This window comes from Chlamydotis macqueenii, chromosome 25 (genome assembly GCF_036417535.1).
Source record: "Chlamydotis macqueenii isolate bChlMac1 chromosome 25, bChlMac1.mat, whole genome shotgun sequence".
NCBI classification, from domain to species: domain Eukaryota; kingdom Metazoa; phylum Chordata; class Aves; order Otidiformes; family Otididae; genus Chlamydotis; species Chlamydotis macqueenii.
Genome location: NC_141580.1, coordinates 6,621,810 through 6,646,743, shown reverse-complemented (window position 1 = coordinate 6,646,743; position 24,934 = coordinate 6,621,810). Strand labels below are relative to the sequence as shown.

The following is a 24,934-nucleotide window of genomic DNA, read 5'->3' as shown; positions in this document are numbered from 1 at the left end:
CCTGCAGCCCATGGAGGTCCATGGAGGAGCAGAGATCCACCTGGAGCCTGTGAAGGACCCCACACTGGGGGAGGTGGATGCCTGAAGGAGGCTGTGGCCCATGGAGCCCCGGCTGGGACAGCCATTCTGGAGAGACTGCACCCCGTGGAAGAGATGACCCACACCAGAGCAGTTTCACAAAGGACTGTGGCGTAGGGGTGGGACCCCACAATGGAGCGGGGGAGGAATATGAGGAGTTCTTCCCCCGACCATGAAGCAGTGGCGTGAAACAACCTGTGATGAACTGATCGTAAGCCCCATTCCCTCTTCCCCTCCCTCTGCCGCTCGGAGCAGGGAAGGTAGTAGAGATAATGTTAAGCTTGGGAAGAGGGAGGGGTGGAGGGAGGTTATCTTGTTCTCTGTCTCATTATCCTGCTGTTTGTAGTAATAAATGAATAGTTTTCCCCAAGTCGAGTCTGTTTTGCCCTTAATGGTAACTTTAAGGATTTTCTCCCTGTCCTTATCTCAAACCTTGAGCCGTTTTTCTCATATTATCTCCCCCTATTCTCTCGGACAGTTGCGGGGAGTGAGAGAGACACTGCGTAGTCTGGTCCCAATTGGGGCTGAACTACGACAGACTGACCATCAGACTTTTCTTCAACTCTTTCATGGCTCCTCTGTTATTTCTCTTCCCTTGTCAAAAGCAAAAAGTATAGCAGTTCTTTTATCCCTTTTAAAGTGTTTATTTAGTACTTCTCTGTCTAATTCTTTATCATCTGTGATGCTGCCTAGTTAGCTATATTTTCTGTGGAAAGCCTCTCTCTCTCTCTTTTTCCTTCATCCCTTATTCTTCCTCTTTATTATTTTTGCTTTTTTTTTGTTATTTTTAGAATTTCTTTGCAAACACCAATGCCTCCATCGCAGTCGATTTTCAAGAGAGCCTCTTCAGCCCTTCAGAAACTCAGGCCACCTTATTCTCACAAATACGTTTAAAAAGCGCCAAATGATTCCTCCCTAAGAGCTTCTTTTTGGTTCTTTTGATTATAGAGGAACTTAGAGAGGTAGCTGAGATGCAGAAATCTACATTACAGTTTTACAGAGCACAGTATGAAGACTAACAGCAAGTTGCCAAAAAGAAACATGCAGTGGGGTAAAGAGTGCTATTTATAGAGATCCCTAAATTCCTTATCTTGTACTAAAGGAAAGAAGCCCTCGCATTCAGAACTCGTTTGCATGAGAGGAAGACGCAAGCCGTTTTATCTCTTGCAGAATCTTCCCACTATTGTTGGATACATTCAACCCTGCTTTCTCAAGGAGATCTTTGATGTTTTCCTGGGAGAAGGAAATGGAAAAGGTGGAAAATCTCTTTTTGTATTCTTCTATTTTATCTAGAAAAAAGGTAGACAAAATATGTAAGTAAATGCCAAACTAAAAATAGATCATTCAAGAAAAGCATGGACTTGAGGAAAACATGAGCCTCTGAAGATCTGCAAGTTTCACATACAAGTTCCTTATCACATTAAGGTCCTGCTGTAGCCAGTGCAGAGAGAGCGGAGGAGATCAGTCAAAGTCTGGAGGTGCTTCTTTCATCACATGCTTCATCAGTTGTCTGAGAGAGGGGGACAAATCTCTCTGCACGTGCCTGTTCCTCACCAATAACAGTGAAGAGAAGCAGTAATAAATATCCCAGACTTGGTTACTCTGGTTTCTAAATGTGATGTCTCCCCAGCTCCTCTTTAGCAGAAGGACCACAATTTACACTGGTTTATAGAACAAACCAAGAAGACTGTAAGAGCCTCGTAGCTCAGGACATATGTCACCTATCTGAGAGGGCAAGTACATCAATGCCTGTACAAGCTTCCATCTATTATATGCGAAGGCTGCCCTGTTCCTTTTCTTCTATGAGCATTTGTGGCAGCAGCACTGAGTGAAGAAGGACTCTGAAATGCTTGGCACTGCAAGTTGAGAATAGAAAGTGCAAATATACAGAGACAAATTGGCATAGAGTACATGTTACCAGAACAATTCACGTTGTTGAAGAGTGGAAAGTGCATGACTGTAGGGCATGACTTGTCTCCTCGGAAGATATAGCAATCAGAAGGGTTGTTCCCATCCATTTCCTGATCCTCTATCTTGGGAAATGGGATATCATTTGCCCGGCAGTATGCAGCAGTTTTCTTGATAGTCTGAAACACAGAAATGGCATGCTTTTTTGAGTTTATTGGCTTGTTTCTGAACTCCTAGAATAAAACAATCCTATAAAATTGATTGCTACAAAACAAAGATGCTTAGTTTCTTAGACTGTACTTAACGGACACTTACCATATATTTAAAAGTCTATGTTTTCCTCAGGTATTCTCTGAGGAACAGACTAAGTCTAGAATATCACTGAAAATTAAGCACTCACTTCTGGGGTCACTTCTAGTAAGAACCTTTGGTTAACAAGTTACAGCTACACCCAGAAACACCATGTCGCTGATGCCGAAACATGTCAGAATTAAAGAGGTGAGGTCTGGCATGTATAAAACACCACCAGGTTCACAGGCTTTCAGAACAAATTTTACTCTTCAGAGCAGCCCCTCCTGTTGCTCTGCCACTCTAACAAAATAAAAACCTCTTTATGTGTCGCTGATGTCAATCTGACTACCAAAGGGAGATGCTAACGCTCTTGATCCAAGGCACACATTAACTTTAATGTTGGCTCCATTTTGCATGAAATCAAGCATTGACTGGGGTAGGCATTGTGTTGGAAACTTGCACAATCTGAGATTTTCTGTGGTCTCGCTGAGAAATATTATTCCCAGCTGTTCAGAATTTCAGGAGAAGAAACAGCCTCTGAGTTTTTTTTCCTTTTCTCTGTATGGGTTTGCAGATGGCACAAGGCTTGTGAACAGCGGCCACTTTATGTAAGCTTCCCAGAGCAACTGGTATCTTACACAATTCACCCAATAACTCCTCCACAAAGCATGCATTTCACAGCCAAAGATGGGGCCTTAGACACTAAGAACACTACTGGCTTCTTCCATAGATAAGGCACTTAACTGACACCTCGGTATTTCCGTCAACTCACCAAGTTGCCTCGGGGGTTAGATTCTAGAGATTTATCCCTTTTCCTTAATCACTACTACGGAAAAGGGGAAAGATGGAGTTGTAGCTAAAGTTATGATGACTCTTGTAGCAACAAAAGGCAATCAAACCTCACACAACATCTTCCTGGAATGATATGAAATAGTAACAATATTTTGAAAGCCTAGCAACTCCTTTTTAAACTCACTCCCCCTCAATTAATCCCCTAGGCGTACATAGAATCATAGAATCATAAAATGGTTAGGGTTGGAAGGGACCTTCAAAGGTCATCTAGTCCAACCTCCCTGCAAGGAGCAGGGACATCCCCAACTAGATCAGGTTGCTCAGAGCCTCATCCAGCCTGGCCTTGAACGTTTCCAGGGATGGGGCCTCCACCACCTTTCTGGGCAACCTGTTCCAGTGTTCTATAACTCGCATTGTAAAAAATTTTTTCCTAATTTCTAATCTAAATCTACCCCCCTCTATTTTAAAACCATTACCTCTCGTCCTATCGCAACAGGCCCTACTAAACAGCCTTTCCCCATCTTTCTTGTAGGCCCCCTTGAGGTACTGGAAGACCGCTATCAGGTCTCCCCAGAGCCTCCTCTTTTCCAGGCTGAACAGCCCCAACTCTCTCAGCCTGTCCTCATAAGAGAGGTGCTCCAGCCCTTTTATCATCTTTGTGGCCCTCCTCTGGACCTTCTCCAACTGGTCCATGTCCTTCTTATGTTGGGGGCTCCAGAACTGGACACAGTACTCCAGGTGGGGTCTCACCAGGGCAGAGTAGAGGGGGAGAATCACCTCCCTCAACCTGCTGGCCACACTCCTCTTGATGCAGCCCAGGATGCGGTTGGCCTTCTGGGCCGCAAGGGCGCATTGCCTGCTCATGTTAAGCTTCTCATCCACCAGCACTCCCAAGTCCTTCTCCTCAGGGCTGCTCTCAATCCATTCCCCGCCCAGCCTGGATTTGTGCCTGGGATTGCCATGACCCAGGTGCAGGACCTTGCACTTGGCCTGCTTGAACTTCACGAAGTTGGCACGGGCCCACCTCTCCAGCCTGGCCAGGTTCCTCTGGATGGCATCCCTCCCTTCCAGCGTGTCGACGGCACCACACAACTTGGTGTCGTCGGCCAGCTTGCTGAGGGTGCACTCTATCCCACTGTCCATGTCGCCGACAAAGATGTTGAACAGGGTCGGGCCCAGCATGGACCCCTGAGGGACGCCACTCGTGACCGGTCTCCACATGGACATTGAGCCGTTGACCACCACTCTCTGAGTGCGGCCATCCAGCCAACTCCTTATCCACCGACTGGTCCGTCCATCAAACCCATGTCTCTCTAGTTTAGAGAGAAGGATGTCGTGCGGGACAGTGTCAAAAGCTTTGCACAAGTCCAGGTAGATGATGTCAGTTGCTCGTCCCTTGTCCACCGATGCCATCACCCCGTCATAGAAGGCCACCAAATTGGTCAGGCACGATCTGCCCTTGGTGAAGCCACGTTGGCTGTCACCAACCATCTCCTTGCTTTCCATGTGCCTTAGCATGGTTTCCAGGAGAATCTGCTCCATGACCTTGCCAGGCACCAGTCATGCGTGGCGTTCCCTCAGGGGTCCGTGCTGGGCCCGGCCCTGTTCAACATCTTTGTCGGCGACATGGACAGTGGGATAGAGTGCACCCTCAGAAAGTTCGCCGATGACACCAAGTTGTGTGGTGCCATCGACACGCTGGAATGTTTAACCAGAAACAATTACAGAAACAGTATCGTATGTTTACACTCATGTGTAATGAAATTTGTTTCTAAAAGGAGAAAGGAAATGGAGTCTATTAGGAGGAAAAAGCCTACACAAAATGAAACTGAGCAAAATTCTTACCAACACTGATATGAGATCTGCTCAAAGGTAAAAGGTCTATCTTGCTGTAAATACTGTCTTTCAAAAAGTGTTCTGCCATCCGATCCTGGCTTCTCTTACCTCTAATAAGAGCTTCTGCTCTTCTTCCCTGGAGAAGTACATTTTCCAAGCCCCTTTTCATTTATTTTTGTTGAGGTGTGGGTTGGTAAGGACTACATTCTTCCCACGGCCCCATGAGGTCCGTTTAATCTCAGGCCTGGGTCTTCAACCCCTACATGAGCTATGTCCAAGATGCCCTGTTTTCCTGCTCAGCCACAGACACTTCTGTGCCTTAGCCCCCTTGATCTGGGCCCTGACCCAAAGGCTGACTTCCCAGCTTGACTTTGGAATGATGTCATCACTATGGACCTGCCCAGTGATCACTGGACTAGTTACCCTCAGCAGACCTGGTCCTTACCTGCCACCAGTCCTGATCCATACTGACTTCCCGAACTAACCTTGAACCTGCTTCATCACTGCAAACTTGCCTGATGATTCCAACCTGTGGTTGAACCTGACTGTCATCTCCAACTTCACTCTACTTGTCTTGCTTGGATCCTGTGAAACTGGGCACTGGTGGCAAGGCCCTGCCCTATTTGCTCTGTTATCACACCTGGTTCTCTTTCTCTTAGGAGTGGCTGGCCCTTGGCAGTTAGCTCATGCCTTCCTGTGCCCTGTGTCAAACACCATGGAGCCTGGCCCACGCCTGTGCAGGACCTTGCCACTATAACGCCTCCTGAGGGGCAAGCCTGGCCCTGGGCTCTGATATTCCCACACTGCTAACCTCCTGCCATTCCCACACTCCTGAGTGATGTCCTTCCTCAAGCCCATCAACCCTCCAAGGCTTGCCAAGGGCAGCTCAGAGAACCTCCTGCCTCACCCTCTTCACTCACAATCCAGCCTGGACCCTGGCCTGAACACCCCTACCCAACCCCAAATCTCTCATGCCATGTTCCCTTGCCAGTTGCCAGTCCCTGCCCTGGTCCTGTGTCCCCTGAAATAGCCCACTGGCAACCACAGCAATGACACCGCCCTAGGGCAAGATCCTTCTGTACCTAGACTTCCCAAGCATGAGGGCACACCTTGCTGGGATGGAAGGCTATTGTCAGGGTCATGAATGCACTAACAGGTCCTGGGGCCTCCATGCGTACCCTTCCCATTGGCCCAGGGGCCTCACTGATGTTGTGCAAGTAGCAGTGTTCAGCTCAGCCACAGATGTGTTTGGCCATGGACTCCATTGATCCACAGCCTGACGCATGAACTGACTTCCCGGCTTGACTCTAGGCCTGCCTCTTCAGCATGGACTTGCCTGATAATTTGGGCTCTTGATTGATCCTGTCTGCCATCCTTGGACCTGCCCAGCTTGTTGGTCTCAGGTGCTGCAGGGCTGAACCCTAGCTGGTGAGGCCTCTGCCCTGCTGGTCATGATATTGAGCCTGGCTCCCTGTCCCTTAGGGAGGAGCTGGCCCTCGCTGCTCCCTAACAATCTTATTTGTAGTCAAATGGAAATGGGCACTTGAAGACATTGGTTAAATTCTTTTCAAGGCCTACTGTAAAAAGCCCAAAGGAGCCAGAGCTCCTTCCAGAGAGCAGCCAGAGCAGCTGCCTCCACTGTCCCTAAAGTGAACACACTGAAAATGCCCAGAGAAGCAGCAATTGGAGATATGCCAGTACATTTTAAATTCTGATGAGACACTAAACTTCATCAGCTTGAATCAACCTCCAAAGGAAATTCCAAATCAAACACTCTGTTTGGAAGGAACACAAGCTACAGCAAGAAATGGTGATAGTTTCGTAGTGTCCTTCCTCCGCCTAATTCCCTCAACAATATGGAAGAATTCAGTGTCAACACCATGTTTCCTCATCTGGCTCACCACATTGAGGTTCTCTTTGATAAAAGTCATTGACTACCCTTAAGGAAGGAGCAGTACCACTTACAGGCAGAGAAATTCTAGTCAGCCCTAAGGAAAAAAAGGGAGGATAAAAAATTTGCCAAGTTTCTCCTGATGCACCCCTGATAGCCTGGCAGCTTAATATCCTTGGCAGGTTACCGTGCAATACCTGTAAACAAGACAGGCAAAATGGCTCCCGTTCTACAAGTATCTGTCTCTGCCAACTGCCTAGAAAAGACGCCCAAACAATGTGATGATCAGCATACCAGCCTGTCAAAATCTGTTCAGATATTTCTTTGAAAATTGCTTTAACAGTGATTGTAATGTATTTCTGCAGTCCCTAACACAATGATCCCCAAACCATAGCCACACATGTACCTCAAAAGGATCTCCAGAGCTGAAATCAAAGGAAATGATCAGATCTGTTCGCCTCTGTGCTTGAAGGACCAGAGGATAGGCAGAATTGATTGCCAGGCCAGCATCAATCAAAGAGATGATTTTGGTTTTCACCAGGTAAGAGGGCTGAATGTTAGCTAATAAATGGAAAAAAGCAATGAGATTTCAGAAAGACATACAAATATATATATATATACATGACTAGCCCCCCAAAACTCCATTGGTCTTCACTAATGACGCACCTCAAAAATCTAATGAAACCCGTCTCTCCTTGCCTCTCATGCCCAACCAGATGTCCAGCTGTATTCTGACAAGAGGAATCCAAATCCTTCTGACCTACCTCTCTCTCTGACTGTGGTCAGATGCAGACCAGAATTCCCAATGGTCTTTTTGAAGGTCAAGAGATCACATCCCTAGAACTATGCACCCATCATGTCAAGTTCTTTGAGCAGAAAAATGAATGCATGAACCAGCTAGAGATCATGACCTAACTGCAGTTGTCTAAATGCAGGTTTCTACTTACGCATTAGGTACCAAAGCTTCCGTTATCATAAACGAACATCCAGCTAGGGCAGGCAATAGAATCTAGAGACCGACGTTACTGCTCATGCATCAGGAGCACAACTCAATTCCATAAACTTAGCTGTCCATTTCCAAGTCCTTAGGTTACCTCTTGTGTCCTCCAGGTTCTCCTCCAAAAGCACACAGGGGTCCTACAGGTTTTATTGTGTGTCTTCCAAGTTAATGCTGTTGTCCCTTGTTTGCAAGGGCAGTTTGTGTGACATCAGATGCCTGTGCTTACGTGACAGAATTGAGATTCTATATCTGAAATGATGTTGCAGATTTGGATTCCAGTAGTGTGAAATAATTCTGTTTATGACTAGTTTATTTACTGCCCATAATGGGATGCTGTTAAGAGAGGGTGGAGCCTGAGAAGGAAAGCTGTCCAACTTGCTGTTTTAAGAAGGTAAATGGCAAAGGCAGTTTTCCTGGTTTAACATCACACAAACACAGCAAAAAAGCTCGGCTGAACCCCATGCATTCTGCCCCACAGCGGATAGCACAACTGCTCTGTATTTCGTGAATAGAAACAAATTATGATTTCATTGGATCTTCTTACGGTAGTTGTAAAGGAAATTATGAGTCGTTCCCCATTTCCAGGTCAATGCACACTGGATTGTTTTAAGCACCATCTTACTCACAGCCCACACTGAGCCTGGGAAGAGACAACACATTTCAGAACATAGTTAAATCTAGAGAACTTAATTTTTCAACTGCAGCAACAACATCTAGGGGAGAAGCATGGTAATAGAAGAAATATGTGCAGATAGTGTACAAACAGCCTGAAAGCCAAGGCCTGAGTGCTTCGGAAGAGAAAGAACCATGCTCTCCAGTAGTTCGAATAATTGACATTAAGCAATGGAATCTTAGTACAGCTGAAACAGATCTGAATAAGCCACTCAAGGCACAAACTGTAGAGGACTTGAGCCCTACACCAGCTGGCATATTCACAGCACTTGAGGCTTGCATGCTCTGGATGGACTGGTTACACCAGTGCTGTACAGGAGTGAGGGCTGATCTTTTCTGGGCCTTTTACATCAGTCTTGTGGTGCAGAGGGTTTGTTATTTCTCCTCATCTTCTTTCCAGCTGAAAGTGCCCTGAATAAAGTGAGAGCCATGCTACAGCCTAGTAGAATGACCTGTAGGAGCTGGGGGATATGAGCCAAAACCCATAAGAGCATCGAGAGATCATGTGAGAGAACATGAGGAGACCAGTCCCATGAAAGAATTTTGAGGTCTGTACTGTGCAGAGACAATCCAGGCCTTATCTGTGAGCATACTTCTTGGAAGAGGCATTGGAGAGTAAAAAGACCATTCTGCAATGCGCAGATTTAATCTCAGAGCACCAGGCTGTTCACTCCAGTAGGATCTGGCCAAAACCTGCCCATATGCTGTGGCTGATGGAACTAGCAGAGCCCTGGATCTAAACAGGTAATGTACCAGATAAACATTGCAAATGCATTTGAGGAATTTCAGTGTGAAATTTTACTTTACAACTTGTTTCTGTCTTGCGTAGACCTCTTCCTGCTCTCTTTCTTGGAAATCCAAATAATCCACAATCTCACAACCCAGTCTATTAAATATTGCAGGTAGAAGCTAAATGAGTTTAGTTCATTGAAAACAAGCTTCCACTTATATAAAAGGGCAGAAATGCTGATTAGCTGCCAAAAAAAAAAAAACCCAAAACACTGTAAGAATGGAGTTGCCTGTTAAAGAAAACCTAGTTTTGCTTTAGGATGTTTTGGTTCATGAATTGTTACTTCAAAATGTCTCTAGTGATGGAAGATCCAAATGACACTTGAGATCAGGGCACCTTAGGTGTCCAACAGCAATCCACTCAAGAGTCCACTACCTGCAGCTGCCAAGATCCTACACTTCATCAGTTTGGCATGTCTGAGAAGTCTTGCTGACAACACAGGCTCAGTCAGGAGCAAGGATAGATGGGGAACAGTGGTTGTTCAGGATTAGATCTCTTACTCTACTTACTTAGGTAGGCAGGTTGTAAGTGCTTTTGTGAGACTTAAAAGCTTTGTGGATATTGGAAACTAGTCTCTGGACGAGAATATCACTGGCAATGTGGTTTTCACCAACTCTTCCTACAGTGGCTGTACCCAAGATTTACACTGGAATTCAAGCTCACAAAACTCCAAGGCTGAAATCTTTCAAAGCACATACAATACAAAGAGTAATCAAAGATATGAAAAATGAAATAAACTTACCTAGGAGGCTTAAATGGGATAATTCTAACACTCTTCCTAGAGTATCTTCTCCAAGAAACACTGAGCAAGAACAAGTGGAGAAAAAGCACAAAACCTGGTCACATTAAAGAAACAGAGATATGGCAACCTACAGGGCAACACTTCACTGCAATTACAGGTGGACATTTCTACCTGGGGTGGAGAGGGCATCATCATTATGATAAGCATTTATGTGCAATACTTGCCTCCAAATAGCTTTTCTATCTCTTCACCCAGTTCAGCACAGCTCTTCATTCTTTCCTCCTTTGTTTTCATTGCCCAAGAATTACATATTTCAATGCACATCTGGTGGAATACAGTCATTCCCTTGTCTTCTTAAAAGGAGAGAAAAGAAGAAAAGGAAAATACAAGAATGCCCAACAAAGAAATGACCATTTGTAAAACCAGGTTACGAAGAATGCAAGTGTTTGGAATTCTCAGCATCATTCACTTGCCTGACGATATATTCAACAATTTCTCAAAGACTTCCTTAGGATCACTCCCAGTTACAGCGCACAACTGGAGGTCTAGTAGAAGAAGAGCATTCTGATAAGACACGAAGATATTTAAATCACTACCTAGGAAAGATAAGATAAAAGTTACATTAGAGTGGAATTTATCTTTCCAAACATCTGATTAGACATCTAAGTGACATGTGACTTAGTGAAGATGCAGTCCCTGCAATCTGAGGAATACTGGCCTCATTCCTCTCATCCTAAAGAAGTTGTTTAAGCTGGTGAGAGGAACCATGTGCCAAAGTGAATATTTCTCTCTTTTGACAATAAGAACACTTAACATTGAGCATCCACATGCAGACAGCTGCACAACCATACCAGGATTCAGATGGCTTCTGTGTTCATCTTGGAAGAAAAGTTCTGTGACATAAAGTAGCAGGAGGAGGAGCAGAAATAGAGTTTGGAGTAAATGGGAATTTTCTAGTATGTCACAAATAGGCCTTCATTTCCATTTTGATTTTAAAATAAATAAAGTAAATACATAAAGGAATAATAAACGTAATGATGATTTGAGTGAAGCCTGGTGTGATTTCTTCCAGTATTACCAAGACAATACTGTGGGAAATTTGCATTTGGTGTTTCACAGTCCTTAAAATCCAGATTTTCCAGGTGAACAGTTCAATATGGAAGAAGAACAAAAATAACCAAAACTGAAACAAAATTATCTGAGAAATTTGTATTTTACAAAAGGAGAAAATATGCAGAATAACAGGTCCACGAAAGATACTATATTTAATATTTCCTTCCTTTTCTTTGAGGTCTATTGTCAACTTCAATGATGGTTAGCATAATATGATTTGTCTTCTGCTAAATTTACATTTGGAAGAACATATGTGCTGACTTGCACTTATTTCAGGAACTGGAGCTGAGCCATTCCCGATCTGGATTTTTATGTCTAAATGTTAGGTCTAAGTTCTCACACCAAAAGAGCCACAGACACTGGCATACAGACCACCTGTAGCACCAGACGTGAAGGTGAGGCAGATCTGCTCGTTCAGCTGCCCTGCCATCCCTGCTGTCCTTACGTTTCCCAGGTGGAAGGATCAGCTGGCATACTGCAATCTAGAGCCACAGCTGACTCACAGGCAGTGTGGGCAAGCAGGAAGTTTGAACCTGAATGTGAGCGTGAGCCTTGAATCTGCGTGGTACAGGCTTCACTAGTTCTCCCTGGACACAGCAGTCACACAAGAGTGTAGAAACACCACTTTCCTATACGCCCATTAGTAAAGTGCATGTGACATGAATGAACCCCTCCAAAATGTCAGGGGGTTCTCTCAGTTACATGTTCAAGATCTCTCAGATCATTACATATACGAGAGACAAGGAGGTCTGGGTTTCCTTGTGTCTGGCTGACACTCCTGTCAGTCCCCTAAGGAAAACACAGGGCAAGCAGAAGAGAATACTACATTTATAATAATTATAATAATAATAATGAAAATAGCAAAGAAGCAAAATAACTCACCAGATCCATATAAGGTCATATTTTCCCATGAGTAAAATCTTTGTGGGAACAAGGTGAGACTGTCTTGGAAGAAACAAATGGATAATTAAAATAACAGTACCCCTTCCAATAAAATAGTCATTGTCTGCCAATGAAAGATATCAGGAAAGCTAGCCATGCTCCTAAACATAGATCTATAGTGCTATTTTAGATTCCTTGGAGGATCTCCCTTGCCTTGTGACTGATGCTCCAGAAGAGTACTAATCTCCTGCTCATTCTGTTAATCACTCACAGCTCTGTGTTTGATGTCTCGGATACCTGGCAGCATCTCAGTGACCTCTATTATTCCCCCAGCAATTTTGATAGCCTCCTACTTCAGAGTTTAAGATACCATGGCTGATGCTTCCATGTCACAAGGAATCTAACGTGAAGAGGATCAGTCCACATTCACTGACACGATATTTAATCTTTTCCTTGTGGTACTGGCAGAGATTCACCTGACCAAAACTGGACCTCTACAGTCCACGCTCATGCTGCCATAGATTTCTATTCAATGGAGAGGCATTTCTAGACAAAGTTTCATCACATCTTTAAGTAGGTATCTAAATGTATCTGCGAAGAGCACCTGTGAAGTTCTTCTTTCTCACTCATGAAGAGACCTTAGGCTGGGTAATTCAAAGCTTCATAACAATGTTGTAAATGTCTAAAGTGATACGCAAGATGTAGTGTTTTATTTTGGCCATTTTAAGAGAAATTCAGTTGAGGTTGGAAGGGACCTCTGGAGATCACCTAGTCCATCTCCTGTGCTCAAAGCAGGCTCAGATACAGCAAGTTGCTCAGGGCCATACCAATAGGGTTTTTAAATAGCTCCAAGAATGCAGACTTCACAGTCTCTCTGGGAAATCTGTTCCAGTGTTTCACCATCCTCACAGTAAAAATATTTTCTCTTCTGTTTAAATAGAATTTCTTTTATTTGAATTTGTGTTCATTGCCACTCATCCTTTCAGTAGATATTACTGACAGGGGTCTGATTCCATCTTCTTTGAATTCTCCTATCAGCTATTTTTACACATAGAAAGGATCCCCCTGAGCCTTCTCTTCTCCAGGGTGAACAGTCTCAGCTCTCTCAGTCCCTCCTCACATGAAAGATGCTCCAGTCCCCAAATCATCTTTGTGGTCCCTTTCTGGACTCCCTTCAGTATGTCCACACCTTTCTCATACTGCAGAGCCCAGAATCAGACACACTGCTCCAGATGTGGCATGGCCAGTGCTCAGTAGAAGGGAAGGTTCACGTCTCTCAACCTGGTGGTACTCTTCCTAATGCAGCCCGGGATACCATTAGCTTGCTTTGCCACAAGGGAGCACTGCTGGCTCATGTTCAACTTGATGTTCACCAGGACCCTCACATCTTGACTGAAAAGCTGCTTTCCAGCTGATCAGTCCCCAGCCTGTCCTGGTGCCTGGAGTTATTTCTCTCCACGTGCAGGACTTTGCATTTCCCTTTGTTGAACTTTATGAGGTTCCTGTTTGTCCGTTTCTCCAGTCTTTCAAGATTCCTGTGGATTACCCAACCAGTCCTCCTAGTTTTGTATTATCTGCAAACTTGCTGAGGGTGCCCTTTGTCCCATCGTCTGAGTTGTTAATGATGTTAAAAGTATCAGACCTAGAATTCAGTCCTGTAACACCCCACTAGTGCCTAGCCTTCAGCTGAACTTCATGCTACTGAACACAACTCTCTGGACCCACAAGTTTCACTTTTCAATCCACCCCACTGTCCGTTTAGCTAGACCATAATTCCTCAGTTTGTTCATGACAATGTGAAGGGAGACAGTGTCAAAAGTCTTACAGCAAAGAGGACAGTAAACAACATCTGCTGCTCTCTGCTCATCTACCAAGACAGTTCTCTCCTTGTAGAAGACTTTTCTGTTGGCTAAGAATGATTTACCCTTCTTAAATCCATACTCTCTAGTCCTCATTGGCTTCTTATCCTCAATGTTTTTGGAAAGATCTTCCAGGATGATTTGCTCCATCACCTTCTGAAGGGACAGAGGTGTGGCTGGCTGACCTGAGACTTCCCAGATCCTCCTTCCTGTTCTTTCCAAAGGCAGGAATGGCACCTTTCTTCCAGTCATCAGAAACCTCCTGCTATTGCCCTAAATTTTCAAAGATGACTTAGAGTGGCCTTGCAATGACATTAGCCAGCTCCACCAGCAATTAAGGGTTTATCCCATCAGGTGCCATAGACTTACATAAGTCAATTTGTTTGCATATTCCTTAACCTGATGCAACTTGTTTATATGTTGCCAAGGATAAGGGACCTCCTTGCTCCAGACTTTCCCACTGGTCTCAGGGAACAAGGGATCCTGAAAGTCAATCTAAAAAAAGTCAATAAAAAGTGAGGCAAAGGCGGCACTGAGTACCTCAGCCTTTTCCAAGTCCTTTGTCACCAGAACGCCTGCTCCATTCAACAGTGGGCCCACATTTTACCTAGTCTTCCTTTTGCTGCTGATGTATCTACAGAAGCTCTTCATGTTGCCCTTCACATCCCCCACCAGAGGTAGTCATGCTTGATACTTCAGGCCTCACTTGGCAGTTTCCTCAGTGCCCACGATGAGGAGCACAAGGAACCACCATCTTTCCACAAGGTCTCCCAGATCCAAGCCCCTACCAAGCAGCAAACCTCCCTAGAGAGGAGATCAGATCTGCAGACGGGAGTATCTGCCCACTGTCCATAGAGCCTCTCACTACTATGACTCACCACTTCCTGCTGTTGGTGATCAGGCTCATCTGGCTTTCATGCTTCTTTTGACAGAGCTCTCAGTTCTCCATACTTGCAGTCCCTCATCTTTTCTGAGGATACTAAATATATTCCACAACTGCAAGTCTTCAGGTGGAGCCGTAGCCTTCGTCCTGGTGCCAGAAGTCACCAGCTGCTAGCTTTTGCAATTGTAAGTCTGCGCTTCCCAATCCAATACCCACAGAGCGCTCCTCCTTCTATATCATTGAAATTTTGGCTCTTCAAGCTGCACAGCCTTGGATAAGATCTGGACAATATCTTATCTTGTCATGTTTGATGATGACAAATGAATTATCAGTGGAGCTTCTGCTAGGCATAGCTGTGTTTCTGTTTGCAACTAGAGGACTGTGTTCAATTTCAGCAGGTGCAACAACTGATTTGAGCATACTGATCACAGAAAAAATCTAGTACCTCGTATAAACTTTAGATTTTCCTCCATGCTTCCAAAAGCACTCCCCCATAAGCCTGAAACAAAAAAAAAAAAACAGAAAATGTGCTTCAAGTGCTTGTTTTATAATAGTCTCACTATGAATTCAATCCAAGTCTGCCTTTCCAAAGTACACTTCCCTTACTTGACTTTCAAAATCTGTTAAGACAGATGTCTGAATCGAAGCTCCTTTACCTGGTCTTCCCTTACTGTCTACTGAAAGGACTACACACCTCATAGGAATAGAATCATAGAGTGGTTTGGGTTGGAAAGGAACCTTTAAAGGCCATCTAGTCCAACCCCCCTGCAAGAAGCAGGGACATCTCCAACCAGATCAGGTTGCTCAGAGCCCTGACCAACCTGGCCTAGAATGTTTCCTGTGCCAGTGTGCAACCACCCTCCGTGTAAAAAATTTTTTCCTAATATCTAATCTAAATCTCTCTCCCTCTGTTTTGAAACCATTACCCCTTGTCCTGTCACAACAGGCCCTACTGAAGTCTCTCCCTGTCTTTCCTGTAGACCCCCTTGAGGTACTGGAAGACTGCTATAAAGTCTGCCCAGAGCCTACTCTTCTCCAGGCTGAACAGCCCCAGTTCGCTCTGCCTGTCCTCATAGGAGAGATGCTCCAGCCCTCTGATCATCTTCATGCTCCTCCTCTGGACTCCCTCTAACAGGTCCAAATTCTTATGTTGGGGACTCCAGAGCTGGATGCAGTGCTGCAGGTGGGATCTCACCAGAGCAGAGTAGAGGGGCAGAATCCCCTCCCTCACCTGCTGGCCATGCTCCTCTTGATGCAGCCCAGGATGCGGTTGGCCTTCTGGGCCGCAAGGGCGCATTGCCAGCTCATGTTGAGCTTCTCATCCACCAGCACTCCCAAGTCCTTCTCCTCAGGGCTGCTCTCAATCCATTCTCCGCCCAGCCTGTATTTGTGCCTGGGATTGCCACGACCCAGTGCAGGACCTTGCACTTGGCTTCGCTGAACTTCACGAAGTTGGCATGGGCCCACCTCTCCAGCCTGTCAAGGTCCCTCAAGAGGGTCCCTTCCCTCCAGAGTGTCGATGGCACCACACACCTTGGTGTCACCAATAAACTTTCTGAAGGTGCACTCTATTCCACTGTTCATGTTGCCCACAAAGATGATGAACACGGCCAAGATAAAGATGTTGAACAGGGCCAGGATTATTTACTCCCTCTTCCTCCTGCTGGGTCTACACATTTTTGTGGACCAGCTTTTTCTGTTACTTAAGGCCAGAATCCCATGGAAACCATTGGGTACTCTCACTTTGCAGAACACTTGGTCAAGCACTTCTCTGGGCCAGCCTCACACATGAGCCTGGAGGCATAGGTACTCTTCATGGATGTGTTGTGCTTATTTGCTTTTCCTTCTGAGTGAATTAAATAGGAAGAACTAGTGTGCAGCATGATGCCAAAGGTGTGTTTTGAGGAGACTGGGACATGAAGTCATTAAACGCAAGACATGTTTAAGGATGCCAGATATGTTTAGGTGTGTCACAGACAAGTGAGATGAGATTTGCAGCTATACTGCTTAGATAGGGAATGAAAGGACTTTGGACCTGGGCTGAAACAGAGTGAAACAAATGGGCAAAATAGGAGCTACCAGTCCTCACGGTAGGTTGTGTCTAATTTAGGAAGCATCTCTCCCTGTAAAGTAACATGTTGGGGTTATAGAACATTTAGTTATCCAGACTGGGGCTATTTTATTAACTGGAGTAATCTACAGTGTCAGTCTCTAAATTCCTATAGCAACCACAGAAAATTGGTCAATGTAGACAGTGGAGTGTAGAGAGGCATTCAGGTGTCCCAGTTTGAATGTCTGAAGTGAGAAAAACTGCTCTCCAGAATTTGTATACTATTGCACGCATTCATGGAATAATAGATACATTCTTGTTAGTTACAGAAAGATACAGAATAGCTACACATGCATTTTTTTTTTCTACAAAGTAGAATTAGGAAGATTCACCTTGCATGTAACAAATGTGTTTCTTCTTCTTTTTCATCAGCTTACCCTTCTCAAATTCACTTCCAAAGTGTTTGGTACTCACAAAAGCACCCAAGGCAGTATATCCAGCCTCATGTGGAGTGAATTCAAACCAGGTCCCTGAGAAAAATCAAACAACTTTGTTACTCAATATTTGGTAGCATAGCTGACCTCACCACCCCAAAGTAGCAGGTAGTAGGTAGAAGGTTGTTTTCCTCTTTCTTTCTGAAACTACCTGATATTAGCTGACAAAGATGAATTTACATATGGGGAAGAAACTAAGTCGTAAGCATCCTACCATCTGCTCTTTCACATGCCCTTGATATGCTTCCTATCTTGGCCTCCAGCTGCCACACAAAAAGGTCTTGGTTTCCCACAGATCATGTGCCATATTGTACAGCACTGTGCAGATCTCCCAGATGTATCTGATATCTCAAGGGCCTCTGGATGCTTACACATAGGTGACACAGTCTGCCTGCTGTAACATTCTTTAGAGTCAATGAAGATAAGAGACTGGGCTTGATTCAAGTATCCACAGATACATAACTAGGAACCTATGGTACCTACAGAGCTTGGTGAACGGGGTCATCTGCATGGGACCGACAGTTATGAGAGAGGACTGAAATAACACTCATACGCCTTTAGAAAAGTTGGTGAAGTAGGCGGAGTATGGTAAGGCATCTGAAATGGAATCACAGGGCTCTGTGTGGGCAACTGAATCAAGTCTCCTTACTCCAGAAAGAAATAAACTATTTTATCAGAGATGGAAAATAAAACTGAGTAGCAGCAGTGAAGCTTTTTGTTGGTTGTGACTATTATCCTGCACCCACCTGCCTAAACTGCAAAGCCACCTACTCTTAATTTCACAATCCCTTCCTTGATCCCATTTTCTTTCTAGAAAGAAGTTCCCAGTTCTCACTCAGACTTTCCAGGATGTCATAGCTTAACCTCAGTCATCAACAAAGTACCACACAGCCGCTCACTCCTCCTCCCCAGGGGGGTGGCAGAGAGAATCAAAAATAAAAGGAAATCTCATGGGTTGAGATAAAGACAGTTTACTAGGACAGCAAGGGAAGAGATAACAATATAAATTAAGAATGATAGTAATAATTTAATAATATAGGGATAATAAAATATGCAAAATGAACAATGCACAATTTCTCACCACTCAATCACTTGGCAACTGATAAAGCCCATCCTGAGCAGCGATCACAGAACAGAATCAATAGCAATATCAGAACAATCACGATCAGCAGTCTCAAAACAATGATTTCCCAAGCAACAATCTCAGAACCACAACTTCCCAAGAGAGAGAGAGCTACCCAGTGGCCAACCCACACTTAATACTGAGTGTGATGTCTATGGTACAGACTCCCTTTGGCCAGTTTGAGTAAACTATGCTGGCTATGCCCCTCACAGCTTTTTGCACCTGCACATCAGCAAAACCAGGGAAGCTGAAAAAAGTCCTTGATCTCTAGGCAACAACAAATAACATCAACATATTATCAACGTTCTTCGCATACCAAATCCCATCCTAAATCCAAAATACAGCAGCTACTAGGAGGAAAACTAGCTCCATCCCAGATGAAACCAGGACACAGGATTATGACAATTCCAGGCCAGCTTGTGCTTTATAAATCAAGTCACATCACCTTAAATCAAAGCCTACCATTGGCAAGTGGAAGAAGATAATCTGTCCTCTGTGCAAGTATGGATAGGAGAGACAGACAGAGTTTCAAATTGAGGCCAAGGAGATCTACTATGACACTAAATGCCTATGTTCAGGCTTCTACATTTTGTAGATCTATCTTGTTGACATTTTATCTGATCTGTTTAGCCCATTTTTTTTCCTAGGGATGTCTCACCTTATCCTATCATGAAAGCCACTTTTACAGAATGTGAGTCAGCCCGTGGAAGTGCCTATTTTTCTCCATTATCTCTAAACAAAGACAAAAGCTGACAAACTGCAATTGGATGTCAGCACAGTAAATGCCTGTCATTAAGTTCAAGAAATCTAACACATGGTGTTTAAGGTACAGTTAGACTAGAAGCCCATACATTACCTGGAGAATTTTCACCTTTTTCATTCAGGTTTTCCTTATCCACTGCTGCATAAATTGGGTACGGGTTTATTCCATTCTCTGAGGCTTCCTTGTGGTCAGCCAGCACATTCTCATCAAACTGGAAGACAAGTAGCGACTTCTGAAGGAACAAAAAGTGCCCCTCCTCTCTACTCTAGCACTGAGGACACTCCCACTTAGGAGACTGGATTACCCAAGGAGTTGGATTTTAGCCACTTCAAACTTTCCATATCTAGAGATAAGATGTCATGCTCTAAAATGTTGCTCCTCAGAGAAAGACTCACCGAGGTCAAATTTAGTTGCAATTACTCTGAAATCTTCACAACACTCCCAAGATGTTTGCAGTTAGCTTCTTACCTGCTGCAGTATTCGGTATACAAGACAGCAGGCCCAGAAGTCAGTGAGTGAATAAAGTTCATCTTTTGAGAGCTCCTTTAGGAATTTTGTTGCCTCTGTTATAGACCAGGAGGATTTATTGAGTTTTTCACACAGTTCCTTTTCCAAGTCCATTAAATTTTCTGACCATTTCCCATCACCATACAGTAAGGACATGCACCTTTAAAAGAGAAAGAAAAGTCCTGTCTCTAGCATAGGGGAAAGTGAATGGGGCTTTGCTTTTTTTTGGTTTGAATCTGCATGCAGATACAGGAGTGTCTTTAAAAATATATGGGTGAAGGAAAAAGTCCTAGGCTTCTACAGAAGCCAGGCACTTACCTTTTGAAAGGTGTCATTGTTCCTTGATCACTTACTTCCCAGTTACATACTGATAATGTCATTTAATTAGTTAGATGACCTGATATGTAACCATAGACAGTGACAGTTGAGGTGGCCTAAAGTGTTCAAGATTTCCACCTTCATTTGACAGATAACAACATAAGATCTGTGGCAGACCTGTGTCCTCTTGAATCAGCTGCTGAAAACCACACACCATTTCCTCCCAGGGAAACTGGAAGTCTGTCTTTAGAGAACAGAACTGTCACTGGAAGCCTGTCTCTAGAGAACATAAACCAATCCCCTTAATTAAAATGGAAGGAGAGGTGTATATGTCACATGCAGATACACACACTGATGTCTAAATTTAGGAAAGCTAGATTCAGACAGAGTTCTGTCATTACAGGGTGGATATCTGTATGTGACCTACAAACTAGACTCCCTTCAGAGTCACTTCAGTGTAACGAACAATCCTGGCATGTCATTGACATGCTGCACATGGGCCTTAAGGTAAAACGACTCATATTCCTGAGTGTCATCTCTTTTCATTGCATGTAAGATGAGCCTAAAACAAATAACTGAAGTATAAACATTCAAGACCATAAATATACATATATAAGGCCATTTAACCTGCCACAGGGATGAGTGACATCACCACAGATTTGGTAGACTTCATGCAGTACGTCCAGGAGACACCGTGCTCTTCGGCTGGCAAAGTACTTGAAATGGCACTAGGTATTTACATTTGGGCACCTGACTCACTCCTACACTCCTGAGAGATGCAGCTCAGTGGCACAGGCCCCTCTTAAATATACCACAGCCTCTATTTAAACAACCCCTTCTATTTCAGAGCAGTATGTTAGTAGTATAGTTTTCAACACATTCCTGGCTGCTTATCCCTTTTCAGCTGCTCGTGGCCTGTAAACAGCAGGAATTGTCTCTTCCAGAAGGTAAGACCAAATAGCCAAGTGATGTCTTTATTTGAGTCACCATTGTGAGGTGCTAATTTCTTCCTCTCTGTGGATGAAAGGTCAGTCTTGCTGAACTGTAGCTAATGTAATGAATATTCCCTGTGCCTCCCCCCATTGCAGAGGCAAATATCTCTCCTACTACTCGGTTCATCCATTGTGAGTTCAACAGGGAGTTCTGAACAGTGAGGAAAGTGTCAAATTGCTATTTAATCTATGGAGCAGGAAAAACATTCGTGATCGCACCAGACAACAGGCACCTACCACGTGGACCCTGACACCCCACACAGGTACATGACAGCATCCAAGAAATTCTGTTTCTTCAGCTCCACCAAGGTTCCTAGCAGGGCTATCATGGCACGCAGGCCCCCGCCTGATCCCAGAACAACAATGTTAGGCACATAATTCTGTGGAGTAGAAGATAGAAAACGTATTTCTTTTAGAGCAAAGGCTTAACAAGCAGACAGGGATAAAGGCTGTTGCAATTCTCCCCTGACCTTGCTTTAGGACACATTCCGTAATCTACCTCTTTTCCCCTATTTCTCTTTTTCATTTCCATGACAGTCACAGAACAGGTTCTCCTTTGTATTGTGCTATCACTTGTCTTCCTGGCACTGAAATTTGTTGTGACTGTGTTTCTGTGCCGTAGCTTCAAAATATGAATCAACGTTGAGCAGTACTCATTTTTCTCTCAATGTCATCTCTGCTCCCTTTTTGTCACCAAGAATTTCTTTGGTCTCCCAAAGGAGTAAGGTAGAACTATTACACTCAGCCACAGAAAAGTCTCAATAAACATGTAGCACTGGATCTGACTTGAACAGAGTCACCTTTCTTCACAGCAGCCCATATGGTGCTGTGTTTTGGATTTGTGGCTGAAAAGGTATTGGTAACACACCAGTGTTTTGTCTTGCTGAACATTCTCCCACACCATCAAGACTCTCTCTCCTTCGCACTATGCACTCCACCCCCAGCAAGTAGGCTAGGGGTGGGCAGGAGGTTGGGAAAAGGCATCATTGGGATTGGACAGCTGACACAAACTGACTAAAGGGATATTCCATTCCATATAGCATCACACTCAGCAGTAAAAGCTTAGGGAAAGGAAGAAATAGAGATGTTTGTGGTTTGTCTTCCCAAGTGACTGTTACGTGTGCTGATGCCCTGCTTTCTGGGGAAGTGGTGAACATTTTCCTAGTGATGGGAAGCAGCAAATAAATCCCCTTGTCTGTGCACACATCTTTTGCACCTTTTCCTTTCCCTGTCAAAATGTCTTTATTTTGATCCATGACTCTTCTCACCCTCCTTGTATTTTCTCTGGGAGAGGGGAGTGAGCAAGCAGTGCTGTGGGTATTTGGCTGTTGGCCAGAGACGATCCACTGTGCATGCCATGACGATAAAATAAGCATGGAGCTAAACAAATATGTGTGCAGTTATATCGTATGCCTATGTACATAGCATATGAAAAATCATAGGGGCAGCTCTTCCTGTATCACTGTATATGATGGTATGCATTTGAGGATGAAAGGGTTCAAACATAGGGATGAATGTGTGCACAAGAATATGCAGAGATAAGAGAGGTGTGTGTGCACACTTTTTAGGATACAAACATAGTCAGGTGTTTAACTGTGTGTATCTCCTGAATGGTGCACACATATTTGAGAAGTCATGGCAGTCTGGCGAGGTTCCTGTTGACTGGAAAAGGGGTAACATAACCCCCATTTCTAAAAAGGGGAAGAAGCAAGACTCAGGGAATTACAGGCCAGTCAGTCTCACCTCTGTGCCTGGCAAGGTCATGGAGCAGATTCTCCTGGAAATCATGTTAAGACACAAGGAAAATAAGGAGGTGATTGGTGACAGCCAACATGGCTTCACCAAGGGCAAATCATGTCTGACCAATTTGGTGGCCTTCTATGATGGAGTTACACATTGGTGGACCAGGGATGACCAACTTACATCATCTACCTGGACTTGTACAAGGCATTTGACATTGTCCCACACAACATCCTTCTCTCTAAACTAGAGAGACATGGGTTTGATGGATGGACTTGTTTAATATCTTGGTCAGCAACATGGACAGTGGGATAGAGTGCACCCTCAGAAAGTTCACCGACAACACCAAGCTGACTGATGTGGTAAACACTCTGGAGGGAAGGTATGCCATCCAGAGGAACCTTAGCAGGCTGGAGAGGTGAGCCCATGAGAACCTCATGAAGTTCAACCAGGCCAAGTGCAAGGTCCTGCACTGGGTCGTGGCAATCCCAGGCACAAATACAGGCTGGGCGGAGAATGGATTGAGAGCAGCCCTGAGGAGAAGGACTTGGGAGTGCTGGTGGATGAGAAGCTCAACATGAGCCAACAATGTGCAGTTGCAGCCCAAAAAACCAACCGTACCCTGGGCTACAGCATGGCCAGCAGGTCGAGGGAGGGGATTCTGCCCCTCTACTCTGCTCTGGTGAGATCCCACCTGCAGCACTGCATCCAGCTCTGGAGTCCCCAGAATGTGGACCTGTTAGAGGGAGTCCAGAGGAGGAGCATGAAGATGATCAGAGGGCTGGAGCCTCTCCTATGAGGACAGGCAGAGCGAGCTGGGGCTGTTCAGCCTGGAGAAGAGTAGGCTCTGGGCAGACTTTATAGCAGTCTTCCAGTACCTCAAGGGGGCCTACAGGAAAGACGGGGAGAGACTCTTCAGCAGGGCCTGTTGTGACAGGACAACAGGTAACGGTTTCAAAATAGAGGGAGGCAGATTCAGTCCGAATATAAGGAAAAAACTTTTCACAATGAGTGTAGTGGAACACTGGCCCAGGTTGCCCAGAGAGGTGGTGGATGCTCCATCCCTGGAAACATTCAAGGCCAGGTTGGACGGGGCTCTGAGAAACCTGATCTGGTTGGAGATGTCCATGCTCCTTGCAGGGGGGTTGGACGAGATGACCTTTAAAGATTCCTTCCCATCCAAACTATTCTATGATTCTATGGTTCTATATTCATATATACAGATAGGTTTATAAAAATATGCATGTATATAAATATATACAAGTTGAGTAATTGATTAGCTGATACATATAGGTGTTTTAGCTGGGAATTCCATGGAAAAGTCAGTGGCCTGCTCCCTTTTTTTTCTCCTTGGAAATTCCCTGCCTGAATCCTTTTCCCAGAAGTCCTTAGAAAGCTTGCACTGGAAAAGTTGCGATAACAGATGATGCTTCCTAGGCACTGGCCCTCACTTTGATTGGCACTCTGTATGCTATTCACATCACTGGAGAGTTATTCTTCTTCCCTTAATAGGACTGTCAGTGCTCACCTGGTCACAGTGAATCCCAAGGTTTTTCAGACACAGCAATACTTTTTCTCTTCTCTTCTGAGTGGCTTTTATTTCACCTTCTGAGAGAGTTGGAGATAGACGGACTTTGTTGTTGTCCTGGCATACAAAGTGAAACACATTCAGAGTAAGAGTATTTCTCACTGCAAGGAAATCAATATATGGGATCCATACAGATGACCTGACTTTCTACAGGCTAGCCAGTATGCACTCTGAGCCAACACCTAACACCACCATAAAGAAGATCAGGGAACTCATTTCTGATTTATACTTTAAATAGAGGATGAAAGAGGCAGTATTTATGAACCTAATAAAGTGAAGGGGAAGGAACACAAACAAAAATTTCAGTTGTTCCAGATTAAAAAGTCCTCAAACTCCTGCCTGAACAAAACAGTCAATTTTCTAAAAAGAAACATTGTTTTGCTTGTTATTATGTTTTTCACAACAGTAACCACAAATGTGAACTATTTTTTCTTGTTGAAGATATTTATCAAATTCAGTGAAATTCACCAGTTGATCTCCTTGAGTCAATGGTTTTCAGTTAAAAACAAATATCTAACTTGTTCATAGTAACCTAAACATCTAATGTTCATAGTAACCTAAATAAATACACCTTTCCTAGGTTTGTGTTATAGATGAGGAATATGCCTGTGGCAGCACTCAT

The 24,934-nt window shown here is 44.3% G+C and overlaps 1 protein-coding gene across 1 annotated transcript; it reads right to left on the bottom strand.

Moving 5' to 3' along the window:
- Positions 1-172: 172 nt before the first annotated feature.
- Positions 173-24,934, bottom strand: PLA2G4C (phospholipase A2 group IVC). The gene is made up of 14 exons (XM_086766652.1): positions 24,884-24,934; positions 24,253-24,369; positions 21,222-21,364; positions 19,636-19,834; positions 19,261-19,378; positions 17,180-17,317; positions 15,183-15,236; positions 10,474-10,596; positions 10,225-10,353; positions 10,001-10,060; positions 8,341-8,436; positions 7,203-7,357; positions 1,997-2,165; positions 173-1,367 (listed from the first exon to the last, which is right to left on the bottom strand). The coding sequence occupies exons 1-14, from the start codon at positions 24,932-24,934 to the stop codon at positions 1,198-1,200; spliced, it is 1,722 nt and encodes a 573-aa protein (XP_086622778.1). The 3' UTR covers positions 173-1,197.

What these genes read in the sequence shown, in the direction of transcription:
- PLA2G4C (XM_086766652.1), bottom strand. Translation starts at nt 24,934, where the DNA reads ATGAGTGCTGCCACAGGCATATTCCTCATCTATAACACAAACCTAGGA. An exon ending in AAAAGGTGAAAATTCTCCAG is followed by an intron (nt 17,318 to 19,260) that starts GTAATGTATGGG and finishes GATTTTTCTCAG; the next exon opens with GGACCTGGTTTGAATTCACT. An exon ending in GCTCTGGAGATCCTTTTGAG is followed by an intron (nt 2,166 to 7,202) that starts GTACATGTGTGG and finishes TCTGTGTTTCAG; the next exon opens with ACTATCAAGAAAACTGCTGC.